The 22,835-nt window shown below is 34.7% G+C and overlaps 1 protein-coding gene across 2 annotated transcripts in view; it reads left to right on the forward strand.

Moving 5' to 3' along the window:
• Positions 1–22,835, forward strand: part of edar (ectodysplasin A receptor) — a 101,265-nt gene that overhangs the window by 33,862 nt on the left and 44,568 nt on the right. Inside the window, exons 5-12 of one of the 2 annotated variants that reach the window (XR_007931726.1) lie at positions 42–127; positions 3,738–3,821; positions 4,068–4,193; positions 4,924–4,998; positions 8,588–8,660; positions 10,882–11,068; positions 15,231–15,291; positions 16,584–18,446. Coding sequence is in view for 1 of the 2 variants with exons in the window: in XM_051906582.1 (XP_051762542.1) it covers positions 42–127; positions 3,738–3,821; positions 4,068–4,193; positions 4,924–4,998; positions 8,588–8,660; positions 10,882–11,068; positions 15,231–15,291; positions 16,584–16,927 (1,036 nt within the window). In the remaining variant the exon portion in view is untranslated. Of the gene's footprint in view, positions 1–41; positions 128–3,737; positions 3,822–4,067; positions 4,194–4,923; positions 4,999–8,587; positions 8,661–10,881; positions 11,069–15,230; positions 15,292–16,583; positions 20,937–22,835 lie in introns of those variants that run through there. The other variant, XM_051906582.1, reaches the window with a different exon arrangement.

A 22,835-nucleotide genomic window follows, 5' to 3' on the forward strand; every position in this document is an offset into this window, starting at 1 on the left:
TGAGTTCTGAACTCTGTTTACACAAATCTCTTCTCCTTCAGGTACTACATTCTGGAAAACAGGCCGCGTAACATCTACGGCATGGTGTGTCATTCCTGTCAAAACGCTCCACGCAACATCAAAGAGTGTAAGAACTTTCTGTCCTTCATTTGTGCTCATCTCTCTGCATCTCCACCTGTCTCCGGTTTGCTCATTTTTATTCAGCAGTGCATAAACACAAAATAAACGCTTCCATTCCTGTTCTGGTTCGCCGTACGAGGCCCACACACAGTTTACCACAGAAAACAGAGATACTAAACCCAAACCAAACCCAACCAAAACCAGAGTTCCCCGAGTTCCTTTAGTGAAACAAATAGCAGGTCATCAATAATGCGGCGCTGAGGAGCTCGGGGCCGCCTGGAGTCCATCAGCCAGCGCGTTTGCGGTGGATGAATATTTTTAAGATTTATTTTCCTTCTCTTGGCCTTGGTTTAGTGTTTGGCAGATCGTTCATAACATCGTTGACTCACTGATTAACAGCGCATACCTGAAGCAGTGACTGAATGGAACAGACCGCAGGCGCGCAGTGACACACTGCAGAAGCGCTCGCGACCAGCGGAAATCATTCCCATTTAACCCTCAGATTTAAGGCCGCGTAATCCTCTAAAACATTACAGAAAGTAGCAGTGAGTATTTTTCATTTCTGAATTAGTGCGGTAAATAATGATGTCTGGTTTCCATTCAGGTTTTGGGGGTTTGATTTTATTTAGGATAAAATGTCATTGTTTGTGGAAGAAAAGGGAACAAATTAACTCCAGGTTTCACCGACGGAAAGAGAGCCAGGCTTTTTATTGTTTTGTTTTGCTAATTTCTTTTATAAATCCCAGTTTGTTCTCAACCAGATTTGGCCAAAATCTTCAAGTCTGTGATGTTTCTTCAGAAAAGAAGAAAAAGAAAATGAAACTGAATGAAACCTCATTTTAAAGTGTTACAATTAATTAATATTTGTTTATGTTAGATTATAAAAATACAATTAAAAATTGTATTTTTAATTGTCTTGTTTTCCAATATCTAGACATGCTTAAATCAAGATTAATCGTGCTTAAAACAAGAAAAAAATATCTGCAAATGGAGTAAGAAAAAGTTGATATTTTTTTCTTGTTTTAATCTTAAACTCACTTAACTTTGATGATTCATTTTGCTTCTCCAGTAAATGTATCTTGATTTACAAATATTTAGATATTTGTCCTGGAAAACCAGACAAAGATACAGAGGAAGAAAATATTTTTTTTGCAGTACACTAACTAATGTTAACTTTTGTTTTTGAAGATGTTTGTGATTAACATTAAGATTAATAAATGCTCCAGAAGTGTTGTTCATTGTTAGTTCATGTTAACTAACTAATTTTAACAAATAAAAACCTTATTGTAAAGTGTTAACAATTTTTTTAATAGCAGAAACTTTTTTTGATGTGTGAAACACGTCTGCGCCGGTCCTGGTGTTTTCGCTGCCTCTTTAATTGTTTTCTATTGTGTGGTGACAGAAATTAAGTAGGTGGGAATGATATTTAATTTAAAAACGTAACAAACAGGCCTTTTAAAGCTCTGAAACTATGCAGAGAGTCGCTCGGGTGAAGACATGCTCACACTCGCCAGGTAATCTGCAAATTATGCTCGCCCGCAGCGCAGGTTGTGTCTGATAATTAAGAGTTTTGAGGAAATAAAAAGATTATTAACTTGCTGCTGCTTGCATTTCACATGGGTGAAAAACATGTGTCCTCTGTCCACCAGAGGACCTCACACATGCCAACATGTGATTCTAATAAGAGCGCATAGAGTCTCTGTCAGCATCGCATGTTTCGCTGTTTTCAGTCGCCGGTCACGTATAATGGGATCAAGCAGAAACCTTCGGATCATGTGCATTTAAAAAGACAAGTTGGCATTAAATAATGAAGTCGTTGAGTGCTGTTTCTCCTGTGACATCAGATTTCTAATGGATTCTAATGAACAGCCCTAGAGCCGTAATGAGCAAGTCAGACCTCAGCCTTCTGCCAAATGACTGATCAGGTTTCAGCGAACGATCCTTACGGCATTTATTTCATTTACAATATGTTTGACACTCTCAATGAGAAAGAAATAAGCAAAGACGTCAAATGTATGAGAACTTTGACAAATTGTGCTGTTCGTGTGGGAGCTGTTTGCTTTTCACATCGGTTGGTCATAATTAAATCAATACTTCGAGTGACTCATGTAGCTGAAAACACTCTTTCTGTAGATTAAAACACTTTTGAAGAGGTAGATTTGTGTTTGAGCCCATTAAGACTGTTAGTGTCCCATATTTAATGTTGGATTGTTATACAGTAAATGTCATGCTGCATCAATTATACTCTATCAAACAACATTTCCACTTAAAGTGAAGAAAAATTAAGTCATTTTAAACCACAGTAAGGAATGTCATCACATTATAGTAATTCTGCCTGAAATAAGAGATTTTAGAACAAAATGGAACAGCATTTAAATCTCTACTAGAACAAAACAGGGCGACATTTAAATCTTGACTAGAACAAAACCGGGCAACATTTAAATTTTGACACTTAAATCTCTACTACAACAAATCCGGTGACATTTAAATCTCTTACTAGAACAAAATGGAACAGCATTTAAATATCTACTAGAACAAAACAGGGCGACATTTAAATCTTGACTAGAACAAAACTGGGCGACATTTAAATATCCTAATGGAACAAAATGGAACATTATCTAAATGTCTAATATAATACAATGGAACAACATTTAAATATATACTGGAACAGAATGGAACATTATTTGAATCTCTACTACACCAAAACCGGGCAACATTTAAAACTCGACTAGAACAAAACCTACTAGAACAAAACCGGGCGACATTTAAATCTCAGCTAGAACAAAACTGGGCAACATTTAAATCTCGACTAGAACAAAATGTGATAAAGAGTCAACTGCTTTGAAACCGCATGTAATCTCTACTAGAACAAACAACATTTAAATCTCTACTAGGACTAAATGGAACGATGTTTAAATATCTGCCAAAACAAAATGGAACCATATGTAAATATCTACTATAATATAATGGAACAACATTTAAATCTCTACTACAACAAATCCGGCGACATTTAAATCTCTTACTAGAACAAAATGGAACGGCATTTAAATCTCTACTACAACAAAACCAAACAACATTTAAATCTCTACTAGAACCAAATGGAAAGGCATTTAAATCTCTACTGGAACAAAACCTGCTTTGAAACCATGTGTAATCTCTACTAGAACAAACAAAACCGAGCATCATTCAAATCTCTACTAGAACAAAACTGGGTGACATATAGATCACTTACTAGAATAAAACCAGCCTGCGATATTTAAATCTCTTAAATGGAACAATCAACATTTGAATCTCTTAACAAGACCATAAATACAATATAGATCTAAATCCAAAAGATATTATTATTATATATCATCATTTTGCCCGACCCTTGCTAAAGTACTAAGGCATTACAGACATAACAGTATGACTTTCTGTAAGCTGCTTTGAAGCCATGTGTTATGTGAAAAGCACTATTACAAGAACTGCATGGACTTATTGTTTTTATTCAAGTCTTTTGTTTTTGACTCTGTAGACCAGCTAGTATCAGGAGGGCCACTGCAGCTGACTCTTTATCAAATGAATGTGGTTTTATTTAACCACTAACTCTCTCGCAAAAATTGCATGTTGTTTTAAAGGCATGCGATCCACACCGCCGTCAGCCGGTCAAGCTCCCAGTGTCTCGTCCAGCAGCACAACTGTATTTCAGCAGCCGGAGAAAGGTAAAAGCATGCTGGGAACTTTTCACTGCCATACTGATCACATGATCTCCAATGACATGTTCTCATTTTATATTAATGTAGCAGATTTTAGTCTTAAACATGGTAAAATAACTGTAACATGCAGCCTAATTGCTTTAATAAAGCAGCAGCAACATTCAGTATTAATAATAACATCAGAATAAACAATCATTTAAAACACTTCATTAGTGTAAATGTATCAGTTTAGAATCTTTTACTGTGTTCCAGATCCAACAGGACAAGGTCATCTAGCAACAGCCCTCATCATCGCCATGTCAACCATCTTCATCATGGCAATCGCTATAGTGATGATCATTATGTTCTACATCCTGAAGGCCAAACCGAGTGGACAAGGTTAGTTTGCTAAAACTAAACACATTCGTTTTACCTTTATAATGTAACAGATGTAGGCCGGTAAGAGCTGTGTGTGAAAACCTCCCCTGATCCCAAGAGGCGCTCTAGCGACTAGAGGCTGCAGTCTTTAGCCTCCTTGTTAGAGAGCCCACCTCCCATGCCAGAGACCCGGGTTCAAGTCCCGCTTAGAGCGGGTGGTTCAAACAGGAGGGGTTACAATAATATACTGACAACCACATGATGAACAAAGTTCACAGTGCACTAAAACAATGCAATAAACATTCATTTAACAACAAATTAGATCTAATAGGCCTACAGTTTTTCACTTTATACAGTACAGTAAGGGAACTTACCGTTAACTAATTAACAGTCTTTTATCGTTAAATTTTTTATCGACAAATTCAAATTCCGCAGCTCGAAAAAGACAATAGTGTCATTATTCGCCTCAGTAGCAGATTAGTTGTGTGCGTTTCTCTTCTAAAATCCATCATAAATCAGTGTGTGTGTGTGTGTGTGTATGTGTGTGTGTGTGTGTGTGTGTGTTGGTCTCTTGTGAACGTTCCTCATAGATGATGTGTGTTGTTCATCCACAGGGAAGCTCTGACCACAGTTTGAGGCTTTCTGCTCTACATTTACTTGATCATTGCCATATTTCAAAGTCTTTCTTATTGCTCCAGACGTTAAATGAACAACAGTGCATTGTGAGGCTAACCAAACTTTTCTTTCCCAGCATGCTGCTCTGGACAAATAATAAAGACTGTGGAAGCCCAAACAAACAAGCAGGAGGAGAAGAAAGAGGTTCAAGGTGAGAGAATGCTTCGTTTAACACTCTTTAGATGTTAAACTGATTTAAGAGGACCTTAATGTTGTTTTTGGGCTCTACTAGAACAGGTTTTCAATTCTCCATTGTTGCAGCTCCTCTCTTCCCTGTCTGTCAGTAACGCTCTGTTTAGTTCCTGTCTCTATGAAGCCCCTCCTTCTGAAAAGCACAGTGTGCTCTGATTGGTCAGCTGGAGCAGTGTGTTGTGATTGGTCAAGCTCTTTGAGCGTGTTTGGAAAATGTTCCGCCCCTTACCATAACCGCCAGTTTCAATACACTACTAACTAACTAACTCAACCAGGCCCCAGGCCACCTCAAAACTACAATAGAGGTGTTTCAGGGAGTTCAGAAACAGTGACACTGATATAGAGAAGAACTTCTTTTTCACGCTCAAACAGCAACATTACACACTAAAGACAGATGAACATGGAAAAAAGCATAATTTTAAGATGATCTGACGGGACGAGATGAACGCTCATCAGAGTGACGCTCCAGACCTCCAGCACTCATAAAGGAGGGATAATCAGGAATGTTGCGTTCAGCCCGCAGCTCTCGCTGACGGCTCTGAATGTTCTCAACACGTCTCTACATACAGTCCGAAGAAAAAACCCTCAAAATTACATTTCAAAAATGACAGATTCACTCACTGCGGCTCATTTAGTGATCAATCAATCACTCCAAAGGCACGTTCACACCACAGACGATAACTATAAAGATAAAGATATAGTTATAAATGCAAAAGAATAGCAGAGTCCACACTACAACTATAACGATAGCGGCACAGAGGAATGATATTGTTGGAATCACTTTCAGAATGATTTTTTGCAAATGATGAATGATAAAAACACTGACAGCCAATCAGAATCAATCTGGCTTTATGAGCTTGAACATTTAAAGTGACAGACGACAAAACTGCAGTGCACTTATAATAAACACAACGATATCTTAAACGTTCTTGGTGTGAGTAGAAATACATAACGCACAAATATTGTTTGTACTTTTTGTTGATAATTTTTTGCATTTGAACGAATTCTAGGTATAATGAACATTTCTTTTGATTTGTCCTTTTCCAGTGAGCTCATTGCAGCACATTCATGTTAGTTTTTGGGATATGTAGTAAAAAAAAAGAAAGAAAAAAAGCTTTTATTATTATTTATTTATTTAATGTTTATTTATTATTATGTATAATTTTTATTATCACTATTAAATTATTTTTTTAAACAAGACTATCTTCATGGTGAGACCAGAGTGAATAACAAATATAGTTTAAATTGTATGATTTAAGACTCTTGAGATTTAATAATAAAACTAAACAAATGTGCACAGTAAAATACCGTTTTCCACTGAAACAGTGTAAAAACAGTGCATTCTGGGTAATATTATTAGTCGCTTTCGAGACAGTAACCTATAGGATACTTTCTCGAAAACGACAAATATTACCCAGAATGCATTGGTTTTACAGTATATTACTTTTGTATATTACAATGCATTATGGGTAATATTATTTGTCATTTTCGAGAAAGTATCCTATAGGCCTCTTTTCTTAAAATGACAAATATTACCCAGAATGCATTGTTTTTATGGTATATCACTGAAACCTCTTGAAAAGCTCTTCTGGACAGCAAGACAAGAGTTGTGATATTTTGGCTGTCTGCATTGTTTTATGCATGAATTATGAATACGCATTATGCATTCATTTATATGAGCAGTTTACACACTGATACATTCAAGTTTATGTTTTCAAGTTCATTTGCATTTATGCACTTGGCAGACGCTGTTATCCGGAGTGATCTAGTGTTTGAGCTACTGGAACAAAACTGATTTGATATGGAAATGCCTATAAAATAAACTGAGAGTTTTGTGACGGTGTGAACGCTCATGAGCACACCACAGTGAAGTAGATGTCAGCGTTACAGCTGTGAGCACATGAGCCCATCTTTTCCTTGTATCCAGTTATTATAAGTGGCTTAGCCAAGAATATCCGCTGGGAATTAATGAGGGGATAAACACACGTCTAGCGGTGTACAGTAGGTGTTCGCTCATCCGGTCTGAAACTAGATTAATGTTGTGACCTACAGTAACACTCATTCAACTGTTTTATGGTGAATTTGTCCTTTTTAAATGTTGATGTCATTCATTAGCGCTGCATGATTCATCAAAATAACATCATGATATGGATTTGTGCAATTATCAAACTGCAAAGGCTGCAATTTAATTTAATAAATATATCTTCTGTGTTTGTCAGAGTGAAGCACTGTTTATTTACACGCTCGTTCTCCAATCACATGTTCATTGTATTATTTTTCTTAAATACTTGATTTTTTTATTTTACAGTGAAATACTGCAACAGTAATATTTCTTTTTTGGTTTTTATTTAGTCATTTTTGTATTTCTAATAATAATTATAATAATTATTAATATTATTATTGATATTATAATTAACATTATTATTATTATTAACATTATAATTAACATTATTATTATTAACATTATTATTAGTCGTAGTAGTAGTATTAACATTATTATTAATATTAACATTATTAATATTATTAACATTATTATTAGTAGTAGTAGTGGTAGTATTAACATTATTATTATTATTATTATTAACATTATAATTAACATTATTATTATTATTATTATTATTAACATTATAATTAAGATTATTATTATTAACATTATTATTATTAGTAGTAGTAGTATTAACATTATTATTAGTAGTATTAGTAGTAGTAGTAGTATTAACATTATTAGTATTATTAACATTATTAATATTATTAACATTATTATTAGTATTAGTAGTAGTAGTAGTAGTAGTATTAACATTATTATTAACATTATTAATATTATTAACATTATTAGTAGTAGTAGTAGTAGTAGTGGTAGTATTAACATTATTATTATTATTATTATTAACATTATAATTAAGATTATTATTATTAACATTATTATTAGTAGTAGTAGTATTAACATTATTAGTATTATTAACATTATTAATATTATTAACATTATTATTATTATTGTTAACATTATTATTAACATTATAATTAAGATTATTAAGATTATTTTGTTATTAACATTATTGTTATATTATTAACATTATTATTAATATTATTATTAAAATTATGAATATTATTTTTTGTTATTATTAACATGATTATTATTATTATTATTAACCTGATTATTATTATTATTATTATTATTATTATTAGCAATATTAACATTATTATTAACATTATTAAGGTTATTTTTGTTATTATTAACATTATTATTGAGATTACTAAGATTATTTTTGTTATTATTATTATTTTATGGCCAAATTGATATATTATCAAAACATTTTGGCCAAATTGTGCAGCTCTACAAACAAGCAGAATAAATTTTTTCTCAATTTTTATCAGAAAAATCACAACTAGATTTTCCCCCAAATCATGCAGCCCTATTATCCACCATGATATTTCATCCCATCACATTCATAATATTAGTTATATAGTTAATATTTTGCTCTGTTTCATGTTCTTGATCTCATTCCTGCAGTTTCTGAGAACTGATCTGAGATCATTTGTCGTTCCAGAGAGCGTGGTGATCTTTGCAGAGAAGGATGAATTTGATAAGCTCAAACCTTCATCTCCAAAAACAGCAAAGAGGTGAGTCTTCAACTACTGCGAGACACGGTTTAACCAGCCCTCCGTACAGAGGCGTCAAACACGTTCCTCGTCTCATGTGAGAATGTGCCAGTAATCCAGCCACCGCAGGACGTGTTTGTGCAGCGGCGTTTGACTGGAAACATTATGTGGCTCACAGACGGATGAGGTAGTTGAACACAGATCCAGCCTGCAGCGACGCTCTCCACAGGAGATGTTCATCTCACACAAACATAATCAAGCGTGTGATAATTACGCAGCGGCGCGGCCAAAAACCGCCAGGTGAAAATAGCTCTGCTTCAAACACAAGATGACACTTTTTCGCCTCAAACCCTTTTTGAGGTGCAGCAGAAGCTCGAATAAAGCAATAAAACTGCTTTTCTGAATACTAAACACTAGAACTGCATCACAGCAGTTAATAAACTGTGCTCAGAAATGTTAGATTATCTGATATAGATTGTGTCCGTTTATCAGCGAGTTTTGTAGAAGTGTGAAGCGGGTGATTTCAGTCGGAGCCAAACCAGCGCAGGTATCGAGTGTCTGAAAACAATGACATTCTGTGCGCGTCTCTGAGCCGTCTTTGTCAGCGTGTTGGGAAGCTCTTCCTGGGGAATTTAACTGCCAGCTGAAAACAACAGGCTAGTCTGTGCATATGATCATCAACCACGAGAAGCAGAAGAGCAAACGTCTAAAACAGGCTCTTTCATCAGATTTCTTAAAGGAATAAACTCTCTTGTCCAGTCGATGACTGTCAAATAACATTCAAATCATGCAAATAATGACTTTTTCAGTATGAATTATTCCTCGGAAAAAGAACGATCTGCTGCACTAGTGATGTCAGGAGGGGATGTTTGTTTTTAATATGAGGGAAGAAGAACAACACACTAAACTTGGTGTGTCAGGACTATACTGCCTCTGTTTGACGAAGCACAGGTTTGAGCAGCTCATTTGTCCTGTATGCAAAACATTTAGGATCCATAAAAAGACTGGAACAGTGAAATATTCAGTCTTTAGCCAGTTCATCAAAGCAAAAGAGTTCCAAAAGAGTGCATTAAATTTATATATTTGCTTTGTCAATAAAAAAACATCGCAAAAACTGGATGGAAACTTGGCTATTGTTAGTTAATGCATTAACCAACATTAACAGATACGAGATTTGATTTTGTAAATGAATCATTCTACTTAGGGTACATTTCACATCAGCAAAAAGTGTAAAAACAGTATGCTTTCTCAATAAAACATTTTATTTTTGCAGATATTTGTGTAAAAATCTCAGCACGGTCAGTAAGGACAAGAATATCTTTGTCATAAATCTATTTTAAAGATCATTTTGATAGTTTTAAGAATGTCAAGCTAAACTCCAGTCTGTGTGGATGTAACTCTACCCTGATATGATACCAGAAGCAGCATTCGAGATATTTAAAGTGTAAAAATATCACTCAAAAATTGTTTTCATCCACATATTTTCATTCACATTTTGAAATAATGCATAAAAAAACACTGGATGGAAATGCCAGGATGCGCATAAATTCTAATCTAAATTTATATGCGCTTTATTGAGAAAACATGCTCATAAACTACAATGGAAACACATTTACTGAATAAATCCCTCGATGCGCAACAAAAACTCACATGTCTTTGGCTAGCAAGCGGACCAATCGCATCACAGCATCTCAAATGTTGGTTTGGTGGATCTAAAATTATGACATACTAAAGTTGATTATGAGAGAAGAGTCGAAATTGAGATAAAAAGTCAAAATTGGTAATTTGAAATTGTGACAAAATCAAAATTATGACATTCAAGGTCAAAATTGATACTAAGTCAAAACTGACAAGTCAAAATTATGACATACCTAGTTGAAATTATGACATAAAAAGTCCAAATTGACATTCAAAGTCAAAACTTACAAAAAGTAAATTATGAGTCAAAGCTGAGATGAAGTCTAAATTATAAGATAAAAAGTCATAACTATGACATACTAAGTCGATTATGAGGAGTCGAAAATGACAAAAAGTTGAAAATGACAAAATCTAAACTGACAAACTTGTCAAAATTGATATACAATCATAATTTCTATTCACGTATTTGTGTGCACATTTTTATATAGCGCATAAAAAATGCTGGAATGCACATAAATTCTAAAAACGCACTTTGATTTTGAGAAGACGTGCACATAAACTACAATGGAAACACATCAAACACTGACCGCTTGTACTGTTGCAGCGAGAACGACGCGTCGTCAGAGAACGAGCAGCTCTTGAGTCGCAGCATCGACAGTGACGAGGAAGCAGCGCAGGACAAGCAGGGAGCCGCTGACCTTTGCCTTCTGTCCCTGGTGCATCTGACCCGAGACAAAACCTGCTCCACCAACACCGTCAACAACAACAACAACTGCAGCAGAGCCACCGGCGTCAGTACAACACCACACACACATTCTCAGAGAATCCTGTGCTAATGCAGTCCAGTGGCTGAAAAACACAATCTCAAACTACACTGCAAAACAATGATGCTCTTCCTTAGTATTTCTGTCTTGTTTTCCAGTACAGAAATCTAAAGATTCCTAAATCATTTACTGGAGAAGGAACATGACTCATCAAAAAATCGTCAAAATTATGTGAGCTTTTGCTTAAAACAAGAAAAAAATTGATTAAATTATGACAAAATTGTCAAAATTGACATTCAAAGTTGAAATTGACAAAAGTCAATTATGAGAGGAGTCAAAATTGAGATGAAAAGTCATAATTGACATACTAAGTTGAAATTATGACATTCAAAATTGACATTCACTGCAAAAAATGCTTTTCTTACTTAGAGTTTTTGTCTTGTTTCTAGTCCAAATATCTAAAAATTCTTAAATCAAGAAGCATTTTCTAGACAAGTAAAAATTATTGTCTTGTTTTCAGAGAAAATAAGTCAAAATTAAGTGAGTTTTTACTTAAAACAAGCAAAATAATCTGGGGTGATCAAAATAATCTTATTTCAAACCAAAAACAAGATTATTTTGCTTTGGGAGGAGAGTATTTAAATGAATTATTTATGGGAGGAGAGTATTTAAATGAATCGTGCAACACAATTTACTAATGGTTGCGGTACTCAAATTTCTAGTATTTGCACCATTATTTAATGCTTTTTAAAAAAAGCATGTCTTAACCCATTTTGCGACATGGCTGCAATTGTTGCTGCTAGGAGGAGACACCGCAGAGAACAGAGAGCGTGTGGTAGAAGAGAGAAAATATTTTCCACTCGTATTAATTTCTTTGGAATGCCAGAGGAAGACGTTATCCATATATTACATGTAACAAGTTGGGCCTGTGTCGACCCCCACCTGATGAGCATCAGCTCTGCTTATTTGCGACCCAACGCTAATTTGCGCTGCTTTTGGAAGATTGCGTTGGTCATTATGTAAATGATTTGACCGCGTCTGTGTTCTTTAATTTGCGCGTCAGCAGTAGATCGCGCGCATAACTTGCCACTCCCATCGGCGCATTTGTGGAATTACGCTTTCACGTTACTTTGCACCATTTAGTAAATCTGTCCCAAAAAGTCATAATTGACATACTAATTTGAAATTATGACAGTCAAAATTGACATTATGACATACTAAGTCATAATTATGACATACCAAAGTCTATGAGAGAAGAGTCGAAATAAAGAAAAAGTCGAAATTGACAAAAGGTTAAAATTGTCAAAACTGATATACTAAGTTGAAATTGATGGTCAAAATTCATATACTAAGTTGAAATTATGACATACTAAGTCTATTTTGAGAGAAGAGTCGAAATTAAGATAAAAAGCTGAAATTGACAAAATCAAATTTGACTTACTAAGTCAAAATTGACAGTCAAAATTGATATATTAAGTTCAAATTATAACAAAAAGTAGAAATCGATGTTCAAAGTCGAAATTGACAAAGTCAGTTATGAGAGAAGTTGAAACTGACGAAGTCTAAATTAATAAATTAACATAACTGACATACTAAATTGAAATTATGAGTCAAAATTGACATTCGAAGTCAAAATTATGACATACTAAGTCGATTTTTAAAAGAGTCGAAATTGAGATAAAAAGTCAAATTTGACAAAAAGTTGAAATTGACAGTCAAAATTGATATACTAAGTTAAAATTATAACATAAAAAGTCATAATTGACATACTAATTTGAAATTATGACAGTCAAAATTGACATTATGACATACTAAGTCATAATTATGACATACTAAAATCTATGAGAGAAGAGTCGAAATTAAGATAAAAAGTTGAAATTGACAAAAGGTTAAAATTGACAAAATCAAAATTCACTTACTAAGTCAAAACTGATATACTAAGTTGAAATTGATGGCCAAAATTCATATACTAAGTTGAAATTATGACATAAAAAGTAGAAATTGACTTTCAAAGTCGAAATTGACAAAAAGTCAATTGTGAGAGAAGAGTCGAAACTGAGATGAAGTCTAAATTATGAGATAAAAAGTCATAATTGACATACTAAATTGAAATGATGACAGTCAAAATTGACATTCGAAGTCGAAATTATGACATACTAAGTCGATTTTGAGAGAAGAGTCGAAATTAAGATAAAAAGCTGAAATTGACAAAATCAAATTTGACTTACTAAGTCAAAATTGACAGTCAAAATTCATATACCAAGTTCAAATTATTACAAAAAGTAGAAACTGATGTTCAAAGTTGAAATTGACAAAGTCAGTTATGAGAGAAGTTGAAACTGACATGGTCTAAATTATGATATAAAAAGTCATAATTGACGTACTAAATTGAAATTATGAGTCAAAATTGACATTCGAAGTTGAAATTATGACATACTAAGTCGATTTTGAGAGAAGAGTCGAAAGTGAGATAAAAAGTCAAAATTGACAAAATCAAAATTAACTTACTAAGTCAAAACTGATAAACTAAGTTGAAATTGATGGTCAAAATTCATATACTAAGTTGAAATTATAACATAAAAAGTAGAAATTGACTTTCAAAGTCGAAATTGACAAAAAGTCAATTATGAGAGAAGAGTCGAAACTGAGATGAAGTCTAAATTATGAGATAAAAAGTCATAATTGACATACTAAATTGAAATGATGACAGTCAAAATTGACATTCGAAGTCGAAATTATGACATACTAAGTTGATTTTGAGAGAAGAGTCGAAATTAAGATAAAAAGCTGAAATTGACAAAATCAAATTTGACTTACTAAGTCAAAATTGACAGTCAAAATTCATATACCAAGTTCAAATTATTACAAAAAGTAGAAACTGATGTTCAAAGTTGAAATTGACAAAGTCAGTTATGAGAGAAGTTGAAACTGACATGGTCTAAATTATGAGATAAAAAGTCATAATTGACATACTAAATTGAAATGATGACAGTCAAAATTGACATTCGAAGTCGAAATTATGACATACTAAGTTGATTTTGAGAGAAGAGTCGAAATTAAGATAAAAAGCTGAAATTGACAAAATCAAATTTGACTTACTAAGTCAAAATTGACAGTCAAAATTCATATACCAAGTTCAAATTATTACAAAAAGTAGAAACTGATGTTCAAAGTTGAAATTGACAAAGTCAGTTATGAGAGAAGTTGAAACTGACATGGTCTAAATTATGATATAAAAAGTCATAATTGACGTACTAAATTGAAATTATGAGTCAAAATTGACATTCGAAGTTGAAATTATGACATACTAAGTCGATTTTGAGAGAAGAGTCGAAAGTGAGATAAAAAGTCAAAATTGACAAAATCAAAATTAACTTACTAAGTCAAAACTGATAAACTAAGTTGAAATTGATGGTCAAAATTCATATACTAAGTTGAAATTATAACATAAAAAGTAGAAATTGACTTTCAAAGTCGAAATTGACAAAAAGTCAATTATGAGAGAAGAGTCGAAACTGAGATGAAGTCTAAATTATGAGATAAAAAGTCATAATTGACATACTAAATTGAAATGATGACAGTCAAAATTGACATTCGAAGTCGAAATTATGACATACTAAGTTGATTTTGAGAGAAGAGTCAAAAGTGAGGTAAAAAGTCAAAATTGACAAAAAGTTGAAATTGACAGTCAAAATTGATATACAAAGTTACATTCAAAGTCAAAATTGACAAGTCATAATTATGACATACTAAGTTAATTATGAGAGAAGAGACAAAATTGAGATCAAATTGAGTCATAATTGACTTTTGGTCATAATTTCAACTTTTTACCTCATAATTATGACTTACCATGGGCTTCAATTTTGACTTTGAATGGCAGTTTTTACTTTTTGTGTCACTTTCAACTCGTAATTATGACTTAATATAATGTTTAGATATTTGTACTGGAAAACAATAAATACTTTGTAAGAATCTTTCTTGCAGTGTAAAGACTCAAATCAGTCAAACTGATATTATAAACCCGAGTTCAAACTGTGAAACACTGGAAAGTATAAAGTATATCCCATCACACCTTCACAGCATCTTAAAATCCTCCCATCCGTCTGCTGTACGTCTGAACGAGTGCTGTGGATTCACATTCGTCTCTGTTTCTCCGTGTGACTCATCAAAACATTTCCTGTTTCTGCAGATTCACAGCAGAAGGAAAAAGATCCTGGACTTGTACTCAAAAGCCTGCAGTGTTGCGGAGGGTGAGTGAGACTTTACAGCGCTGTGGCTTCATAAATACTGTGTGTCAAGCCTGTAAAACACAGACAGCTGCTGCACTGTGAAAGCTGGAACGAGCAGGAGTGTGTGCGAATATCACTGCAAACACATTTCACTCTTCAGCTGCAGCTTTGACGAAAATATCAGACCTATTTGTGTTCATCCACTAGGCCAAATACATTTTACACGACTCGGTTTATATTTTACAATACATTAAATCATCCAGAATTCAAATGAGCAGGAGTTGCTCTTGTTGACAAAAATATTGATTTCTTATAAAGTCAAATGCATTTTAACATAATTTATATAATAAATAAATAATTCAAAATTAAATCTTTCAGTTCTAAGGAATACAATACTTTTGTACAATAAAAAAATTCTGGTACTATTATAATTATTGCATATATTAAAAATATGCAATTAAAAATGTAATAATAAAAATAAATATATATATTTTTTTAAATAATTCAAAATGTACTTATTATTATTAGTATTTAAAAATAATTGTAAGTTAAACATTATGTGTAATAAAATAAAAATAAATGTAAAAAATAATGATTTATAAATAATTCTTTAAAAAAGAATAAATAAATATAAAAATATTTTTTTAAAGATTTTTATTACCTTTGAACAATAAACAGTTCTGGTACTATTATTATTATTATTATTATTACTACACTTATTTTTCTAAATAAATAACAATATTCTTAATTTAATAAAAAAATAAAATATAATTGTTTTACTTTTGTGCTATAAAAAGTTCTGGTACTATTATTGTTATTATATTACATTTATTTTTAAAATGAATGATCATTTTTAAATAATTTTTAAAAGTAAGTGTATTACTAAAAATAAATATAAACTTTTTGCTGCTTTTGCACAATAAACAGTTCTGCTACTACTACTATTATTATTATTGTTATTATTACTACTACATTTATTTTTAAAAAGAAATAATAATAATAATAATAATCATCATTTTTAATTTAATAAACAGTTCTGGTACTTTTATTACTATTACATATATTTCTAAAATAAATAATAGTTCTTGAGTAATCATTTTTAAAAGTAAGTGTAATAATAAAAATAATAAATATAAAATAATAATAATAATTTAAATTTGTATTACTTTTGCACAATGAACAGTTCAGGTAGTGTGTTGGTTGTCAAAACCTGCAGATGAATGTTTTTCCTGATGATGATGATGATGATGAGTTTTACTCCTGGTGTTACTCTGATGATGATGTTCTAAGGCCCGTGTTTTTCATCTGCGCAGGTCTGAGTCCGACCGAGCTGCCGTTCGACTGTCTGGAGCGCACCAGCCGCATGCTCAGTGCCACCTACAGCACAGACAAGGCCGTGGTCAAGACGTGGCGGCACCTCGCCGAGAGCTTCGGGCTGAAGCGCGACGAGATCGGCGGCATGAGCGACGGCATGCAGCTCTTCGACCGGATCAGTACGGCGGGTTACAGCATCCCAGACCTCCTGACCCGTCTGGTCCAGATCGAGCGGCTGGACGCGGTGGAGACCCTCTGCTTCGACATTCTGGGCGGCCCGGAGAACAGCGTCCCTCCATCCAGCCACCATCCGACCCTGACGTCCCGCTGCGCCAGCGTCTGACAGACACATGAAGGACCAGACCTGAACATCAGACCCATGTACATTTGACCGGCCAGTTTGTTTCTGTGGTCCTGACTGAAGTGGATGTTCAGTAACATTTCCTGCTCTCAGACGTTCTCTACATATAAACACAGACACGAGACTGATTGCGTACGCCGCTGCATTAATAACCCAATGCAAGTACGTGTTTTATTCTCTTCAGCGGTCGGTTTTCTGTTTCGACTGCAAAAACAGTTTGAAGAGAATGTGTTCAAGTTAGTTAAACTGTCTAAATTTGTATAACTAACACGATATATCGGCCACCATATCGGTATCGGCCGATATATGTTCAATGTTATCATTATCGGCCCGATAAGAAAATTTGGCCGATATATTAAAGCTGATAAATAATGGATTATTTCCTTCAGCTGAGACTCTTCAGATGTGCACTGTTCACCACGATGGTTTTGTATTGCTTGAAATATGATTGAAATCACTTCAAAAAGCAAAATACAGTTCAGTTCAACAAGTACAGCACAAGTCTGTCATATAGACTACATAAAATTATAACGAGAACATTATAATTGTGTGTTTGGGACATGGATTTTAATGGTGAGACTTTCGTTTTTGTAATCAGGCTCTCAAAAATGCTATAAAAAATTTTTGATTTAGATTTATCGGCCAATATATCGGTTATCGGCTTTCAAATGTAAAGATTATCAGTTATCGGTATCGGTCAAAATGTTCATATCAGTGCATCCCTATAACTAACTGTTATAATGTGTGTTTTAAGGCAAGACACTACAGGTGAATAGAGTGAAAATATCAACTATTAGGGGTGTAACGGTACACAAATGTGACGGTTCGGTACGTACCTCGGTATTGAAGTCACGGTTCGGTACAGCAGGGAGGAGAAAACTAAACATAAAATTGCTTCTTTTTTATTAAACAGTGGTTTATTGAACAAATTGTGTCTCTCTCTTTAAATAAATTAAATTATAATTAACATTTTTTAAGGATAAATCTCAGCTAATGCTGTAAACTATATACAGGGAGCCCTTTCTTGAACATTACTATAATATTAAAAGTTACAATTAACAGCAGAGCCCAAACTATTACATTCAGTTGCAATTTATTTTTAGATATAATAATCAAAACTCAAATAAATAAAAAAAAAATGTAAATTGCACATAAGTCAGGTTTTACATTAACTTCTAAATTATTACTCCAGTTCATTTACACAGTTACTGTCATAACTTGTTTTCATGACAAATTTATTTAAACATATATTAAATAATTAAGACATTACTAACAGTCAAAGTAAATATAATGAATATATAAGCTAATATAGTGCATATATTCAGTGAAATGCTCCCTCTAGTGTTGATTTCTCTAGTGTACTAACATGCTGTGTACACTGAATGACTTGCCTGAGGTAAATGTAATGCTATGTGAGATATTATTCTCAAGCTGTTTTATTGAGGTCTTTCCGCGGTTTAAACATATGGAGCCCCACACATGACATGCAGGGGAAAAAAAAGTAAATTGTGCCCATGATTTGCTATTTTGTTCCCTCGATTTGCTAAATCGTGCGCACGTTTTACTATTTTGTTCCCTTGATTTACTAATTCTTTCCCTTTTTTGTAAATCGTGTACTTGATTTAGCAAATCGAGGGAACGAATTAGTAAATAGCGCACACAATTTAGCCTATTTTTTTAATTGAGACATTACACGCATATCTAGGGCTGTGTTCGAAATCGCCCCCTATACCCTTAAATAGGGCACTATTTGAGGGCACAGCCATTTGTAGTGGTGTCCGAAACCATAGTGGACGATGTTGAGTGCACTCATTCAATCCCACAATGCACTGCGATAACGAGTGTACAACCGATACACGCTCAACGGAGAATACCCATAATGCACTGTGAGAGTCGTGTGCTGAATGAATTCTCGCATCTCGCCAGGAGATGGCGCCCGCGGCTGAATCAATCATCCATTCATTTTCCAAACCACGCTGGAACAGTATATTATCATACAGGTATAATTTCCTTTTTAATTGATCATTAAATCGTTTAATTAAGGTTTGTACATGCTAGTTTTCATGGCAGAGTTTAACATAAATATGCATTACTACTGGAGCTCACAGTTTGCTACATTTTAAATGATTATTAAACAGCAGCACAAACTATGCGAAATCGGCAGCCCTTCCGGCGCACTCAGTGTCCGAATTCACTCACTCCTTCAAGTGGACTATGTTAGTGGACTAATGTAGGGAATAGTGAATGAGGGTATAGGGGGCGATTTCGAACACAGCACCTATCATCTGTTCTTCTTCTTCTGCTCTTTTTCCTGTTGTGGCGGTTAGCAAACAGCGTTGCATTACCGCGTGCGCCCCCTTCAGGATTGGAGTGTGGATCACCTGTGACCGACTGTATTCGTCGTCTGACTGTGATGTCCGTATGGTTCAGGACGAATACATGTACCGTTACACCCCTATAGATATCATATAACCATATGGATTAATCAGTAAATTAGTACAAGTTTTCTGAAATGTTAAGTTTAAATATGCAAATGAGGCAGTATCTAATTAAATATGCACTAATTTGCATACATTTTCAGAATAGGAATCTAAGCATTGGATAAATCAAGGTTCAAAACTCGTTTGATTTTATCGACATATTAGAATTAAAGGTTTTTACTGAGGGAATTTCGGATTTCTCTTTTTATCACTCCAGAAATCAGAAAATACTGTCAAAAGACAAAATAAGATATATTTTTACCAGTAAAATGTTCTATGAATCGGGCGACTGATATACAGTCTCAACAAACCTTCAGAATATAGAATAAAACTAAAGTTTGGTGAATGTAAAGCTGCTGAAGTGGAGATTTCTGACTCAAACTCACCGCCTTTAAAGATATGGATAAAAATTGAAACCTACAGATGCAAGTGTGCAATAAAATAAACACTTAAAAGTCTATTTTGGATGTTTACTTTCCACTAGTCTGAAAGAAGACATGTTATGTAAGCAAAATAGACCAAAACTGACCAGTGCGTTCAAAAATCAAGTTTTGCCTGTAGTGTCTTGCATTAATGTCACAGACATGTGAAGGAAACTCTATCACACAGGTCACATGTGCATCAGGGCAGATGTGTGTTGAGTTTCTGACCCACATCTGAACTCGCTCTATCTGCTTCAGTTTCTGGACTCAATGAAATACATGTCAAACTGACACAAACATAAATCTGTTGAACAGTGTGTGTGTGTGTGTGTGTGTGCGCGTGTGTGTCCTGCGGCTAGCCGCTGCTGCCGGGACTAATTGGCTGGAATTGGTGGTTTATGACTCCTAGTGCAAAGTGCCTGTGATTTCCAGCACCTCATTAACTAATAATCCAAACGGAAAAGCCATAAAGTGTCCGATGGGAAGCCGAGGCAGCTGTATAAATGTTTAACTGCATGCAAAAGGTAGAAACGGGGGGAAAAGTCTCCGGTGATTGTGTGCAGTGAGCCGCGGGTGACCCTGTTTTAATGATCTGCCACTCTGTAACATGTTTAATTACTTTTTTGCCATTATATGCCTGCTTAACGTGTTTCACACAGCTCATGTTTTTGACTGAATCACACAGAAAATTATGATTAGACATTTTGTAGTAAAAACCATCAGAAATGGTGCATTTCGAATGAATGGAGCAGGTCTCCAGTTTCCCAAAGAATCACACAACTTCATATTCGTGCATCACAGACTTTTTTGTTGTTGCATCATGTTTGTTTACCCCTCCACATGACCCACGGTAACATATATTTATATATATACTGTACAGTATCAATGAACCATGAGTTTATTTTATGTTAAACCTTGTAAAGGCCACGTCGACCTCATCAACACGTTTATGGCAGAGCACCTGGATCAATGCAACAAACACAACCATTCAAATGAAATACAAGTGTATATATAACTTATTATTGTACATATGCACCATGTATAGAAGTATCAATTAAGAAATAAAATGAGAAAATTATATCATAATAATGTTGTCCCTTGTTATTCTGTGCCACACAAGTCGAACATGTATAATATTGCACTGTTTTCAGAAGCTCAAAATCTGATTGAAAACTAAAGGATTCCTTCAACTGATCATCAATGGATTAAAGGGGTCCTTGATTATGATTTCACTTTTTTAACTTTAGTTAGTGTGTAATGTTGCTGTTTGAGCATAAACAACATCTGCAAAGTTACAATGCTCAAAGTTCAATGCAAAGGGAGAGATTTTCTTTTACAGAAATCGCTTTTTAAGGACTACAACAAATGGCTGGTAGGGACTACAACGAGCTTCTTCCTGGGTTGGTGACATCACAAACCCTAACATTTACATAAACCCCGCCCCCGAGAACACACAACAAAGGGGGCGAGGCCATGTTGTGCTGCTTTAGAGAAGAGGAAGAGTTGTTGTAGTAGAGTGTTGTTGACATGCCTTCATTTTACGCCGGACTGCTTCACAAACAAGGGTCAATTCAACGCTGGATTTGCACAAAAGATTAACATGACGACACATGCTAGTGGATGAGTTGAATCAACTCCACAGCAACTACATAAATTTATCCACTAACCATTCAGAAACGTCTAAAAGTTGTAACTTCTTCCTGAGTCTCTCCATCAGTGTCGACTCCGGTTTGAACAATGTAAGGCTGAACACCGTTACTGACAATCCTCATTTTGGCTGCGTGAGATTCTCCAGCTTTGTTGTTGTCGAGCGACCGAAGCGCGAGCTGTTAAAGCTCCGCCCTCTTCTGGAAAGGGGGCAGGGAGCAGCAGCTCATTTGCATTTAAAGGGACACACACAAAAACGGTGTGTTTTTGCTCACACCCAAATAGGGGCAAATTTGACAAGCTATAATAAATGATCTGTGGGGGATTTTGAGCTGAAACTTCACAGACACATTCTGGAGACACCAGAGACTTATATTACATCTTGTGAAAAGGGGCTTTATAGGACCCCTTTAACATATAGGATACATATAGGTGAAGGGACTCAAGAGGTTCAAAAACCGCTGTGCAGTGTTGCATTACGGCCATTTTATAGGACCAGCAGTTGTTTCTTCTCAAACAATTATATAGTATTATCCCAATACACAATGTTTAGCAGATACACAAGCCACATGACAGCAGCCAAAAACCACTGAAGCTCTTCTGAAGGTCCTGATTGACAGATTGTTTGGTGTTTCTCTCATGAGAAGTAGAGTGACACAGCCCTGACACCTTCATTCTGAGGGTTTAGTGGAGAACAGAATGCTCCAACAGACAGACCACATGTTTCAGCACTGCGAACGTGGATGAAATAAGCCGTTCTGCCAGTTTGAAAAGGTGATCCATCAAAGAGCATTACCTCACACACACAACGCAAATCATCACGGTTTTATGGGATCTGTCAGTAATGCATTCATGAGTTTGAAATATTCTGACTGGACTTTTCAAGATCTCCTTAAAGAACTGAGAATAATAACTGGAGCTGCAGACGGTTCTCTCTTCACAGCGACAGAGAGGAAATCAGAACCAGGCCCGATGGAAGACGAGTTCAAGAACTGAAGAGTATCTAAAGAGAAAGGTTGGTGCTGTTTACTAAAGCCCTGGGTATACTTTGTTTTTTTACAAGTACGCTAATGTACGCACACAGTCGAAAGCACAGCCTTGCAAAGTATACTTCATTTCACTCGTACACGTACACAGGCGTTCGACACATGCACAGTTTTGAGCAATCTCTCGCCACGAGTTACAACACATGTAAACATCTTTGAATTCTTTCATGCTAGAGTTGTACAAATGAGGGTACTTTCTAACCTCTTCACACAATCTCTCGTCTATGTAGGCCTCCATTGTCGCTGTAGCTTGCATGCGTTCTGGTCTGTTCTGTTTATGCAGTTTTTCTTCAAC

This window comes from Ctenopharyngodon idella, chromosome 9 (assembly GCF_019924925.1).
Source record: "Ctenopharyngodon idella isolate HZGC_01 chromosome 9, HZGC01, whole genome shotgun sequence".
In the NCBI taxonomy this organism is placed as follows: domain Eukaryota; kingdom Metazoa; phylum Chordata; class Actinopteri; order Cypriniformes; family Xenocyprididae; genus Ctenopharyngodon; species Ctenopharyngodon idella.